This window comes from Danio aesculapii, chromosome 18 (genome assembly GCF_903798145.1).
Source record: "Danio aesculapii chromosome 18, fDanAes4.1, whole genome shotgun sequence".
NCBI classification, from domain to species: Eukaryota; Metazoa; Chordata; class Actinopteri; order Cypriniformes; family Danionidae; genus Danio; species Danio aesculapii.
Window position 1 is genome coordinate 45,791,529 of NC_079452.1, and position 14,451 is coordinate 45,805,979.

General features: G+C 36.0%; 1 protein-coding gene across 4 annotated transcripts in view; it reads right to left on the bottom strand.

Annotated features, from left to right (window-relative positions):
- dennd4a (DENN/MADD domain containing 4A) overlaps positions 1-14,451 on the bottom strand; it is a 64,477-nt gene that overhangs the window by 39,767 nt on the left and 10,259 nt on the right. For 2 of the 4 annotated variants that reach the window (XM_056477922.1, XM_056477921.1), the window contains exons 3-14: positions 12,532-12,778; positions 11,410-11,479; positions 10,898-11,067; positions 7,922-8,160; positions 7,762-7,828; positions 7,560-7,618; positions 5,878-6,022; positions 5,584-5,759; positions 4,990-5,090; positions 2,845-3,066; positions 577-722; positions 141-167 (exon numbers count right to left, since the gene is read on the bottom strand). In XM_056477922.1, coding sequence (XP_056333897.1) covers positions 141-167; positions 577-722; positions 2,845-3,066; positions 4,990-5,090; positions 5,584-5,759; positions 5,878-6,022; positions 7,560-7,618; positions 7,762-7,828; positions 7,922-8,160; positions 10,898-11,067; positions 11,410-11,479; positions 12,532-12,778 — 1,669 coding nt within the window. The remainder of the gene's footprint in view (positions 1-140; positions 168-576; positions 723-2,844; positions 3,067-4,989; positions 5,091-5,583; positions 5,760-5,877; positions 6,023-7,559; positions 7,619-7,761; positions 7,829-7,921; positions 8,161-10,897; positions 11,068-11,409; positions 11,480-12,531; positions 12,779-14,451) is intronic. The other 2 variants (XM_056477924.1, XM_056477923.1) reach the window with 1 other exon arrangement.

A 14,451-nucleotide genomic window follows, 5' to 3' on the forward strand; every position in this document is an offset into this window, starting at 1 on the left:
CATTAATGTCTAAAAATTCATTTTTGTCAATGTAAATTCCACTTTTGCCATCCCAAAAAATTCTTCTGATTATTTTCAGCATTTTCTGCAACAGACTTGACTCCTACCAGTTAAAAAAAACACTTAATTCAGCAACTTACCTTCCCTCCTTTCTCTGTGCCAAACAACTGCCCAAGCAAGCAAGACAACAGTTAAAGAGAAAAGAGACAAGAGAGCAGTGAGAAAAGCAAAAATAACAGGAGAGCCTGCTCAGATAAAAAGCCAGAATGGAAAAATCAACAAATAAGAGAGCAATACTCGCAGAAAATTAACAACCTGACATAAGTCATCCAGAGGGAACATAACAGCACAGCTAATAACAACTTAGAACATTTCCCCTTACAGTTCTCACAAATCACACAGTTTGCTCTTTTAACTTTTAGTTACAAGTCCTTTGCTAAGAGCCAGTAAAGTAGTTTAAGACATTAACTCTTTAGAGCCTAGTAAAAGCAATTAAAGGTGAATCTGAATAAAGGGTTTTTTATACACTTCTTTGCAGCAGTGAAATATGTTTATATACAGACCAAAATGTCATACCTTGTCAACGCAGTCATCAAAGAAAGCAAGGCTTGCATCCTTATCGCTGACAAAAGAGCACTCTTCAATGAAACGAATGAACATCTGAGTCTTAGTCATGAGGGAGTAAAACTTCTGATGGGATCGATCCCGACTCTTCAAAAAGCCTGCAAAAAGAGTCAAAGTCAAGGACGGCAAGCGGAGGTGACATTATCGTGAGAAAAGGTGATCGCATTCAGGCAACTTGCAAAACAATATAATGGAAGTGATCAAAGAAAAAACAGATTTCATTTACAGTATTTAGTGGTGATCATTAAAAATCCACCAAATACTCAATTCTTTACTCTGATTTCTTTATTACTGAATACATTTTCTAAATTCTTATTGTTTTCCCTAAACAAGGATCAGTTCACATCGAACTTTTTAATTCTGTTATAGACTGCTCACCTTCATTCCAATGCCCTGAAACCATCATTCATCTTCAGAACACAAATTAGGATATTTTAGATAAAATCTTATCTAAAATATAGGCTTATAGGGCTTCATTATTGCTAATACACGCCTAGCCATGACGGGAAAAATACAGGTGATTGTTGTCTAGTAGTAATTCTTTTTATGGGTCTGAAATAATAATTAGGAAGACAAAACTAATGTTAGCCTATCTCCACACTGATCTCCTGTAACGTTATTTGAACTTGATTTAAAGGACGTCTCTGACATTTTGAGTTTCGGCATATTATTGAGTTAAGCTATTGAATTTGCTGTTATAAAATTTTTATATTCTAGAAGCTGAATCTTATATAACAAATAGAGCTGTAAAAGTTATGCATTATTTATATACATCATTTACTGTTGGCTTTTTATTTGAAAACACCTAATAAACATTAAAATAAAGGTAAATTTCTTTGCCAGATATTAAAGCATCGAATAAACCAAATGAAAACAGAGGCAAAAAAAATGATAAACAATATACAAGCGATGTTGCAGCAGCTGATAGACATCGGTGGATGTATTAATACTGCCAAGTTTATTGTACAAATTGACAAGGATTATTTTATATAGTGCAGGGATGTGATGTGTAAATATCCTGTTGATATTTAGAAATCTTGCTGTATATATCTTTTAAACGTACGATTTTTCCCACATGGTAAATCATTTTCTATTGTGTGTATATTTTGGGTCCTGTTGATTGCTAATTAAAAATAAAAACCTTTCTAAAAATGTATGTGTTGTTCATATGTTATGGGGGCTGGGGGAGGGCTTGGTTGATTTGACGTACAAGCCTTGGTTGGAAGCGTGATGCATTTTGCATTTGAAGTGTTCAATGGGAAAAGGTGCTGTCGCGTCGTCCATATTTTTTTTCAGTCATTGGTTTCTTTTTCTCTTCATTGGTTTTCTTTTCGTAGTTTAATAAAATTCTGATCGACCCTCTGAAATACTTTGAGAATGTTTTATGGCAATTTCCTGGACTTGGAATGAATCAGGACCATTGGTGTCAATTGAGGATGAGATAGTTCTCGAATTTCATACAAAACGTCTTCATTTGTGTCCTGAACACTTTGAAAAGATGGGAGGATGAGCAATTAATAACGTAATTTTCATTTTTTGGTAAACTAACCCTTTACAGGTTTGAGTTAAACATTATTTTTTGATTTATTCTACTGATGACACGTCTTCAAAATTTATAATAAACATATTGTCATTTCGGACATCAAGCCGAGGTGCCATTACAACAAAGAAAGGTGATGGCATTCATTAGTTGATCGCTATAATTCACAGTCACAGTTGTCACTTGTGATTAAACACTTAATCAGTCAAATTTAAAAGGACGTGTCTTAAATTACACCACTGAGAAAGCCTGAGCACGGTGTGAAAGACAAATCCGACTAAAGAAATGATTACATAAGAGGCTGCAGATGTGTTCTCAGACATTCGATTAATCACCACAGTTTGCTGGACCTGTCAGGCGTGCCTAATTTCCAATGGGGCTTTATCAAAATCGCCACAATCATTTCAAGCCTGATTAAGCCAGACTCCACAGGCACGAGGCCAGAATCGAGCATTCAGAGCAGCTGCTGAGCTTCACATTCCTCTAATGCAACAACAGCGGACTCTCTGCATGCGTGCGGGTCAAAACAAGCCACCGAGGACTTGAAATGCATTGTTTTTTTGTTTCGACACCGATGACGCAACTCCATTACAGCTGTCATTGAGCTTTCACAAACAATACTAGCTGTGTTGACATACCAGGACAAGAGAAAGCTCATCACGTCCATTTTGGCTGCTTACCTTGCAGATCAAAGAGTGAGCTGGCATCTGTGGCTTTCTCAGATGGAGCCTGTGTGATGGGCAACAGGTATGAGCGGTAGCCTTTCAAGATGGCCGCCGTAAAGCGCAGGAAAGCCTCCTGGATCTCTAGCTCCAACGTTTCCAGACTTTTCCCACCACTGCCAGGTTCCCGTTCGCTCATGAAGGCCTCCATCTGTCCTTCCTCGCGGCTCATCTGATAACCTGGGGAAAAATTATGCGCAAGTTATATTATCGTTCAAAAGTTTGAAGTAAGTTCCAGGGGTTGGGAGGGGGGGTTGGGAGGGGGGGGGGGGTCAGCCTCCAGTCAGCCTCTTTACTTTCTATTTACTTTCCTTTTACTCTTTACTTAACTCCTTTACTTTCTTGGATAAGGAAAAGATGTTGTACGCACTCCACTGAAGACATCCATCAGCCTACATATTTAATTTCGTTTGTTAAGTGCAAAGATTTGTTTCAAGACTATTTATAAATTCAGTTTTAATTTTCAGCAAACGAATAAATAAACAATAATAACGAAGTTCGGTCAAAAAACTGAATTATATCCAAACACACATTCTATTCTTATGCCCTCAAAATAGCAACGCGCCAACAAAGCACATTAACACACCTCCTTTTTAGACCAGAACACCCATTAGTACAAGTGTAGCAAATGGATTTGCCATTTAAACAACGTGGTGCAAAACGTAAAAATTAGGGTTGCACTGGTCTGAAAATAGCAACAAATCACACCATACACGTTGTGCCTTATTGCGGCAGGTGTATGATAGGGCCCTAAAAGTGACACATTTATGATACTACCATAGATTTCTTTTTTACAAAAAAACTTTAAAGGATGTCAATGCAGGTCATAATCCAAAAACAATTTGAGGTATAAGTACTTTTAACACAATTATTTTTCTTGAGATTGATTTCTGAAGGATCTTTTTGGGACCTTAGAAATTAATTTTTTTTTAAATTGTAGTAATATTTCAAAATTTAAGTTTTGTCAGTTTAGTGGCTAATTCATATGAATACGTACAAGTTCAGTCATATGAACATGTATGATTTTAAAAAGGAGACCCACCTTTTTAGTAGGGGTGGCATCCAACTCCACCCCTAAACCCAACTGTCATTGGGGGATAAGCAAATCGTACTCAATTTTATGAATGAGATTCATCCAAATTAGCCACTTAATCAAAAAGTTACGAATTGCCGAGAGATTGTGTTGGCATCTCAGATATATAAAATAAAGAGTGTTAGGGTTAGAAGGTCAGATATCTTTAATAGACAACAGAAAATAGAAAAAAAAATTGTAAAGGGATTGTTAGTATTAGAAAAGGGATTGCTAGCATAATTTTTATATAATAAAAGAAAAAAAACGGTATAATAATGTATTGTAAAAATGTAACATTTTTGATTCGAAAATACAATAAAGTGTTAGTGTATATATATAATGATAACTGAAATAAAATAAAACAGAAAGTGTTTGTGTGTTTTCCCGCAATATCTAGAATATGCTAGCTCAGTAATGAAGATATAGTGGCTCAGTTTGAGATAATGTATTATATAAGCTCTTCTCACATTACTTCTAAAAGGTCAGGAAAAAGACCATAGGCTCTGTCTGTTTTTGAACATCACCATCAATGGACACATAATGTTCTCCATTAAACATATGGGAACACTATCACTAAGCACAGAAAGATACATCATGTTTCGCTGTAAATAAGTCTTTAAGCCTGATTCTACGAGATGGTAAATTCCATACAGGGCATTTTAGAGAACCAAAAACACAATAATAATTGAGTTCAAAGTCTGGTTCAAAAACCAAAGCATCAATCAGCTCTCAGGTATCAGATTATATCCAAGCACTCAAAAATAAGAGACCTGTGTATTGCTCTGCCTTTCTCCAGCCTGTTGACCCCATGTCTAAACCTCATCACATCTCAAGGATGACTGCATTTTTCTCTGACCCGCTCGAGCATTCATAAAACATTGTTAGGTAATAAAAATGATACTGTCATAGACCAAAAAGGACAGTGGAAGGCCATTTAAAGTGTGCAGTCGAGTGAACTAATATCGCCCTCGAAGGGAGAGACAAGTGAAATCATTTCTCAGTTAACACCACGGTGACCTGGCCTCACTAACCCTCATCCAGTTGCTGGTGGAGATTGCTGAGGGTGTTGATCAGATGTTTACAGGCTTTTCTTGGCAGGATCTTCCAGGTCAGGGATCTGCGTTCTTCTTTGCTGAAATAGGTCACAGATGTTGATTATTTAAGAGAGTAAACAGCAAAGGGAAAAGCGGGTCCAAGCCCGTGAACAACAGCTTTACAGTTTTAATGTAACTTTTATGACATCTGTAAACTTTTAGGTGCATAATGACACACAAACAACACAAGAGCATGTGTTCAACACATGGTGGCACTGAGGGTCCTGTCTTTACTATGACATTCCTCACTGCTCATATATCTCTATCCTGATCTTTTAAACATCTGCATGAAGATTAAGATCACTGTAACTGGGAATTTCACTCCAAAAATATTTGCTATTGCTAAGAGTCTCTTGAGAATTAAACAAAATACAGTGCGAAAGACACTAATCATCACTTGCATGCGGAAAATACTGTTTATTTGATTTATTTATGTGGTAAAAGATGACTTTAGTGCAGTTCTGTAGATCAAAGATAAGGAAAAAGTCTCTTGGGAATACAGAAGTATGTATAAGTCAAAAGGTCGCTCACTGAGTTATAGTGTTTGTGTCCAGGTCCACACAGCTTATGTCCGTCGGTGGCTCATAGAGGTCAAAGTACCGCGAGTCCACACCGACAATGAAAGGGCATGGAGCACTGAGCACATCTGCCAGGGCCAGCGGGCAGAGAGGAATGTATGGGCATGGCCAGTGGAAGGGGAAAATCATCTGCAGGACAGGTAAAAACAAGTTGAGACAAGAGGTAAAAAGTAGAGCAAAAAACAAAAAGATAATGGCAAAAGTAGGAATGGAGAAGCTTGAGTGAAAAATTTGGTCTTCGACTTACTGACACCAGGGCCTCGGTGACACTGGTCAGAACAGCCGGACGTAAGGAGTGCACCAGGATCTTGTGTTCCGTCACAGCTAAGACCAATAGAGTAGCTGCATTCTTAGGGCCGAGGTTCAATAGCAATGTAGAGAGTCTTCCTCCACTGTGGAAAAGAAAAATATGAACGTAAACACACACACCCATGCAACATCATATTTACCAATTGAAGAAAGCTTAATAAAAAAACAACCAAAAAGTACAAAAAAACATACCAGACTAAAACAAAAATAAACAACCAAACAACAATCTAAATAAATGAAACACAAAAAACTAAATATAAAAAACATGTCAGTTCAAAACAAAAAGCAAAGACAACAATAGAACAAACCACCAAAACAAACAAACCAAACCCAAACAAGCCAAAACAAAACAAACCCAAATCAACCAAAACACAAGCACGCACGCACACAACAAAAAAACCATCAACACCTATCAAAACAACTAAACACAAAACAAAATAAAACCAAACACAAACAACAAAACAGTTGACCAATTAAACAAAACTTAATTAAAAAACATGATGAATTGAAGAAAAAAAACAATGAAATAAAACAAGTACAAAACACAAACCAGTCCAAAATAAAATAAACAACCAAACCAAACCAAACAAGAATCTAAACAAATCTAAACAAATGAAACACAAAAAACTAAATGAAACAAAAACACAAAAAACACACCAATCTAAAACAAAAACCAAACAAAACAATAAAAGAAACCACAAAAAACCCCAAACAATCCAAAACAAACCCAAACAAAAAGGAACACAATAAAAACTGCTAAACTACTTCCATATCAATAAACAAACAAAAAACATCAATACTTATCAAACCAATGAAACACAAAACAAAACCAAACAAAAACAACTAAACAATTTACCAATTAAACAGAGCTTAAAAAACATAATTAATTAAAACAAACAAAAAACAACCAAAATAAAACAAAAGTACAAAAAACAAACCAGTCCAAAACAAAAAAAAAAAAACAACCAAACCAAACAAGAGTCTAAACAAATCTTAACAAATGAAACAAAAAGCTAAATAGCAAAACAAATTTACCAATTAAACTGAACTTAAAAAACATAATTAATTAATTAAACATTAATTAAAACAAACAAAAAACAAACAAAATAAAACAAAAACACAAAAAACAGCAGTCCAAAACAAAAACCAAACAAAACAGTAAATGAAACCACCAAAAAGCAAACCAAAGCAAACCCAAACAACACAAAACCAAGCAAAAAACAAACAAAACGGAAAACACACACACACACGCACACGCACACGCACACGCACACGCACACGCACACACACGCACAACAAACAAAACAAAAAAACCCAGCCAAACGACTTTCTTATAAATAAACAAACAACAAAAACATCAACACTAATCAAATCAAATGAAATGCAAACAAAAACAAAACAATAACATTCTTTACTTTTCATGTTAGGGTGTTTGAAATAATTAATTTTAAAGCATATTAACCTTATACAAGCAAAACAAATGCATTTGGAGTCACAACCCATATTAAAACTCTATCAAGTTATCACACATAACCAGGTGCTGCTAAAGTATCATGTCCACACATCATGCTCTGATCAGCATTCATCCAACATGGTCAGTGTATCTTGTGTCGGACTTACCTCAGAGGGAGAGGAGAGGAAACGGGCTGGCTCAGCATCAGGCTATCATGTGGAGACAGCTGTGAAAAACAAGCACACAAACACGCGGTCACAACGAGACGAGGGCCAGGTTTGCCAGCTATTTGACCACACAATGTCATTTGTTTTGACACTTTCAAGAAGAACAGTGTACGAAGCAAGACATGACGTGCACCAGACTCACCTGCACCAGGATACGTGGCCTTTGAGAGGAGGGGAAGGGAACCTTGTGCATGAAATGGGAAATATGCCTGTGGAGAGGGGGAAATTTTAATAAGTACCTATATAGTGGATGCAAAATGTTTTATACACAAGCAACCTTCAAAATTGTCCTCACAACTCACTTTTCAATGGGTAGAGTGTGTGGACCTGAGATGGAGTATCTATAGAGGAAGGTCAAAAAGTTGCGAAAAGCATCGAAAAAGGGCCAGTGAGAGAGAAGGCAGATGCTTTTGTTTGTGTGGACAGTCATGGATCCGTCAGGCCTGAGTCCGTTAGCCTGCAGTCCCAGCTGAGATCTCTGCTTTTCAGTCAAATGCTCTTCTGGGTAGGGTTCATAAAACTGGATGGCAGCACCATAAACCTAAAAGCACAAAATATGCTCATGAATACATTCTAGGAATTAGGTTAATTTACATTTTCAACAACAACAACAACAACAACAACAACAACAACAAAAGCTCTTTACTAACATTACTAAAATGCACAATGGCGACTAATTTAGCCTACTTAAAAGGAATCATCATCAGTATCTATTTCAAGACGTGCTTTCCTCAGAAGTGTCCAGTGAGAATCGGATATGGAAGATTTAATTTTGCAGTCTTTTAGATTGGAAATATCCCACTTGATTTTGAGTTATTTAGTTAAAATTGATAAAAGCACAGAGCATTAATGTAAACGTTTGATCTTAGAAAATGAATAAATAAATTCTTATTTTGGTATTTATTAAGATTAAAAAAAGATTGTAGAAATATTCATTCATTCATTTTCTATCAGCTTAGTCCCTTCATTCATCAGAAGTCGCCACAGCGGAACTGCCAACTTATCCAGCATATGCTTTACACAGTGGATGTCCCTTCCAGCTGCAACCCAGCACTTGGAAAAATGTAGAAACTACTGCTAACTAATTAACTAATGTAAATAACTAAAGTTACAAATATAAACTTTTCTATAGTTTTAGCAAAATTCTATACTATAATTCAAAATAAATGTAAAAAATACTAACTTAAATCAATTGCTTCAAATTGTACAAGAAAATTTAGGCATCACATTTAATGCACAGTATGAAATGTGGATATTCATTTTCAGAATGGCTAAAGATTACATTCAATAATTTATCGGCACATAGAACTAACTGGCAGCACCATAAACCTAAAAGCACAAAATATACTCCTGAATACCATCTAGGAATTGGGTTGGTTTACATTTTATAGAACAAAAAAAAAGTTCTTGATACTGGGATGTGACTATTTTAGCCACCTAAAAGAAATCATCATCAATGTCTATTTCAAGACGTGCTTTCCTCAGATGTGTCCAGTGAGAATCTGATATGGAAGATTTATTTTTGCAGTCTTTTAGATTAGAAATATCCTACTTGACTTTGAGTTTAGTTAAAATTGGTAAAAGCTTTTACAGAGCATCAATGTAAACGTTTTGATTTTAGAAAATGTTATGTTGATATAACCTGAGATTTAAAAAGGCTGTAGAAATATTGTTCATTGTAATTGACCAATGTTAACTAATTAACTGATGTAATGTAATTAACTAATGTTACAAACGAAAAATGTTCTATATACAGTTAGCAAAATTGTATACTGTAAATTTAAAGTAAATAAAAAAAATACATTCATAGGATATATACGAAAGTATGCTAAAGGACTTTTAATTTGTCAGTAACCTGGGTTTAAGCGTTTCCGGTGAACTGTATGCCATTACAAAATCAGCACGTTTAAGGTCTGTTTTCTTTAAAAATCAGCGATCTCCACTGGCTGAGTGATATCCGATATAAAGTGGGTCTCAGATTCTACAAGAAGCACTGCATGAAATTACATTCCCCAGCCATGTCTTTAAAATATGGACAATTATTTTACCCCAGTATATTCAATGGAGCTTCTGCGCTAGCCTACCGATTCTGACAGGTACGTGCGAGTAAACGGCTTTTTGTCTCATTTTACACTTGAGCAACTAAATGAAGGCCAAAGTCTAAGTAACACATTGTATTTTAATTACATTACAGCATCAATGCTATAAAAGGAACCAAATAAAATGGAAAAAAGTTACATTAACCATTCACTGGAAGTTCATCAGTATGGGAAGAAACACTAGCTCCGCATATACTCTATTAATCCATTCATTCATTCGTTCGTTCGTTCGTTCGTTCGTTCGTTCGTTTGTTCGTTCGTTAGTTCATTCATTCATTCGTTCGTTCGTTCGTTCGTTCGTTCGTTCGTTCATTCATTCATTCATTCACTCATTTTCATTTAGCTTAGTCCCTTATTTATCAAGGGTCACCACAGTGGAACAAACCACCTAATAACTAACTTAAATCAATTGCTTTAAATGCTACAAGAGAATTTAAGCATCACATTTAATGCACAGTATGAAATGTGGATATTCGTTTTCAGAATGGCTAAAGATTACATTCAACTATTTATCAGTTCATAGAACTAAATGGCAGCACCATAAACCTAAAGCACAAAATATACTCATGAACACCTTCTAGGAATTAGGTCGGTTTACATTTATAGAACAAAAAAGGCTCTTGTTACCCATATGATGTTAAAACCAAAATACACAATGGCGACTATTTTAGTCTACTTAAAATGAATCATCATCAGTATCTATTTCAAGACTTGCTTTCCTCAGATGCACCCAGTGAGAAACTGATACACAGCTTTATTTTTGCAGTCTTTTAGATCAGAAATATCCCAGCGTAGCCATGTTTCTTTGAAGCCGCTCACCTAGGTGAATAAATTATACAATGCTGCAGCACAAATAGCCTTGAGAGTTGCTGGGCTGAGAGGAGAGTGAGACGAGTGTACTGATGTGTTTGACATAATTGAGCTGACCCAAACAGCACTTTAGCGATGCATTATTAAACAGGCCAATTATATGTGCTCATCTTATTTTCAATTCTTTTCCGGGGGCCCATTATTCAGTTTTTGATTTTCCGCCCGCACAGATTTTGTAGCTGCTTTAAATTCTTTGCACATCGCTTAAGCAGACAAGACAATTCGCTTTCCACTGTGTCTGATTTTCTCAAAGAATGATGGAGCTGCGGTGAGAAGGACGTGTGTTCGCTTGTGCTCGTGCGTGGATACCTTTTCTCCAGAGGCGCCTGTGAGAACGAATGTTGAAAAGACGGGAAGAGAATATTTGGTGTGAGAGGACCAGCACTCGATGGACGCTCCCATCGGCAGGCAAAACAAGGGCACGGATTCAGGCAAAGGAAAGGAATCGTAGTCCTCCTCTGGGTATCTGGACAAAAGACCTGCGCACACCATTTAAACCATCAATTAGGCTGTATTCAAGACAATTAATACTGATCACTGCAATCGCTTGGGCTATAATTAATGACTTGACCCAGACTTCCATATGAGAAGATAATCGTATGCAGTGGTTAAAGCGTGAATATGTTTGATGCTAAATACTGTGAGTGCCAAGATTAACAATGACATCATGTTGTTCATGCTACATGGGAGTATCAAGTTTCCTCATCCGCAATCGTATCCCACTGCTATGATGGGCTTCTCGCTAACACATCCTGTACCTCCTGCTGCTCATTGCGAAATGCACAACAAAACACAAACAACTGAAGACTGAGATACACTACCTGCTTTGAATGCAAGTGTGTTGGTTTTGGCCAGAGATTTTTTGTAGCACAAGTACACAGAGGATCCCCACTGTAAAGAAACAGAAATGACAGGTAAATGTAAAATATGTAAAAGGAAGCTCATTGTGATCCGACTTTATTTTTCAGAATCCTGTATTATCTGCTTTACCCACTATTTTAAACAGAGAAGCACCAGTTTTAAACATGTGCCACTATTGATAATATAAGACACACACAGTATATGTTGCTATGGATAACAATTAAGAGACCAGTAGATTTAAGCCTGGTTTAGACTTGACGCGATCGCTAGTTCTTTTTTGTTGACAAGTATGTAACAATATGTGTTTACAATAGAGAGTATGAATTACATTGTCAATGAAAAAAAGATTCAAGAAAGAGAAAGAAAGAAGGAGAAAAAAATAATAATAAGGAACATGACATTAACTAAGACATTTAAGACCAAGACCAAGGGTAAGACATTTAAGAATCAATTACAGTCCATGAATTTAAGTCATTACAAAATGAAATAGTTCTGTTTGCGTTCTTATTTTCAGTTAAGGAAATTAAATGTAAATAATGACTAAATTCTTGCAAAAAAAACAGGAAAATATGGTTTGGTATTGGTAAATTTGTATTTGTGGATATGGAATTTACAAAGAAAATAAATTAAATTTATACCAAAACAAGCACTTCTCTTAGTAGAGGCAGATTCATAAAAACCAAAAATAATTTCTTTAAAAGTAACAGAAACATCTTGCTGTATATTATCATTAATAAATAAGCCAATATGTTTCCAAAATTGTACAGCATAATTACAATACTGAAAAACAGTTTCAGTATGAAATTGACAAAAGGAACACTTAACATCAATAGTAGAATGTGTAATAGGATAAAATTTGTGACCGAAATATGAATATAAATTTTCTGAATTTCTAAAGGTTACATTAAATGATTTATGTTTATAAAGATGATTTTGTAAGCATAGAAACAGATCTAAAAATGAAAATGAAAACGTAAAAAGGCACAGTATAAAAAATCTTTAATTTCAACTAGTTTTCACTGTCAAGTGTTACACCATCTTAACTGGTGTTTTTGGCAGGGTAGGATGACTGGTGTGCTCACCATACTGCTGTTGAGGTTTTTGTCCACCTTGCAGAAGGCGTGTGGTGGAGTCTCTCCCTTGCCGGGAATAATGACACAGATGTCTGTGACAGCCAGCGTGGCGTGAGAGTGATTCTCAGCGGCGCGACGATATGTGATGTAGATCCGCTGGGAGGAGGAGCCACTGATGTTGGCAGGGCGTCCGGAGGGTGTGGTCTGAATAATCTGACAGTCTGGCTTCAGCTTCTCCTTCCACTCATAGAGGATGCTAAGAATGATGAAAGAAAATATATGAGGATGTTGAATGTCTCTGCAAAACAATTACTAAAACAAAACACAGTGTTACAAAACACTGCAGCTGCAATGTGGACAACTGTCTAGATTAGTAGCTACCTTTAAAGACAGCATACTAAATGGTCATGGATTAGTAACGGCCTATATACACTGAAAAAATGATTAATTGGATTTACTCAATTTGTATTTAAGGTAAGTGGCTGCAAAAAAACGTATATAGGCTGAATTTAAACAAACAAATGAAGTTGAACATTACTAAATTAAATTTGTTTGCTTAAATTCAGCCCATATAAATTGTTTGCAACCCCTAACCTTAAAAACAAATTGAGTAAATCCAATGAAGGCTTTTTTTCAGTAGGCAGCAGTTCCATAAACATCCATTTCACTATTTGTATATGTATTTGGATCATTGACTTACTTACATCTGAATTCAACAGAACTGAAAGTTATAATGTTACTAATAAGTACATCCTTTAGAACCATTGTTCTCAAACTGTGGTACGCATACCACTAGTGGTACGCAGACTTCCTTATGCTGGTATGCAGAGAAATACTGAATAATGAAAGAAAAAATAATAATAATAATAATAACACACTTATAACCCTTTGACAAGAAAGACCACACTGATGTGATCAGCACAGGCCGTTCCCTGGAGTGTACGATCACATCGGTGTGCTTAGAATGTTTACTTTAGTCCATTGTGTCATCAGAAGCTAAAAATCAACCTGATTTAGCACAGAGCGAGAGAAAGAGGTGAGCAGCACTTGCAGAGCAGATACACACTAGAGAAGCGCTTTTGCAGACCAGTGCAGTTGTGTTGGCATTCCAGTTACTGAGGTGGTACTTGATGAAAAAAGTTTGAGAATCACTGATTTACAATTAACTATTCAGATGTGTTCATGATTTTTCTAAAATTGAAAAGAAATGGGTGGATTTATAAACAACATCCTCTAAGGAAAATAATGAAAGGTTGTTAGCTACTATTCAGAAATGGCTTTGTTTATTTATCTGGTCACATTAACAAAATGTCAGTAAAATTATTGGCAAAAATATATATTTTTTCATTGTCAGTAGTGAAAATGAGGAAATCTTTTGGGAATCTCACACAGATTCCTCTAGAAATTACTGAAATCTGTCTGAATTGGCAGTAGGATGATGACTAAAACTCATAATTCATAATTATGAAAAAAGTCATAATTATTGTTTAATAATAATTGCATGAGCATAGGGAAATCCACAACACAACTTCATAATAACACGAGTAGCACGAGTGGTCTTTGATGAACCCAAAAGAGCACATGTCACTCTGCTACTCACCCGTTTGCACTGGCTGCCAGTTGCTGCTCGCATCAAACTCAAAGCTCTGATGTTTGCTTACAAAGCGACCTCTGGCTTTGCTCCTTCTTATCTGCTCTCACTTCTGCAGATTTATGTAACCTCCAGAAACTTGCGTTCTGTGAATGAACGTCGCCTCGTGGTTCCATCCCTAAGAGGGAAGAAATCACTTTCCCGAAATCTCGCATTCAATCTGCCCAGTTGGTGGAATGAACTCCCTAACTGCATCAGAACAGCAGAGTCACTTGCTGTCTTCAAGAAACGACTTAAAAACTCAACTATTTAGTCTCCACTTTCCTTCCTAATCTGTA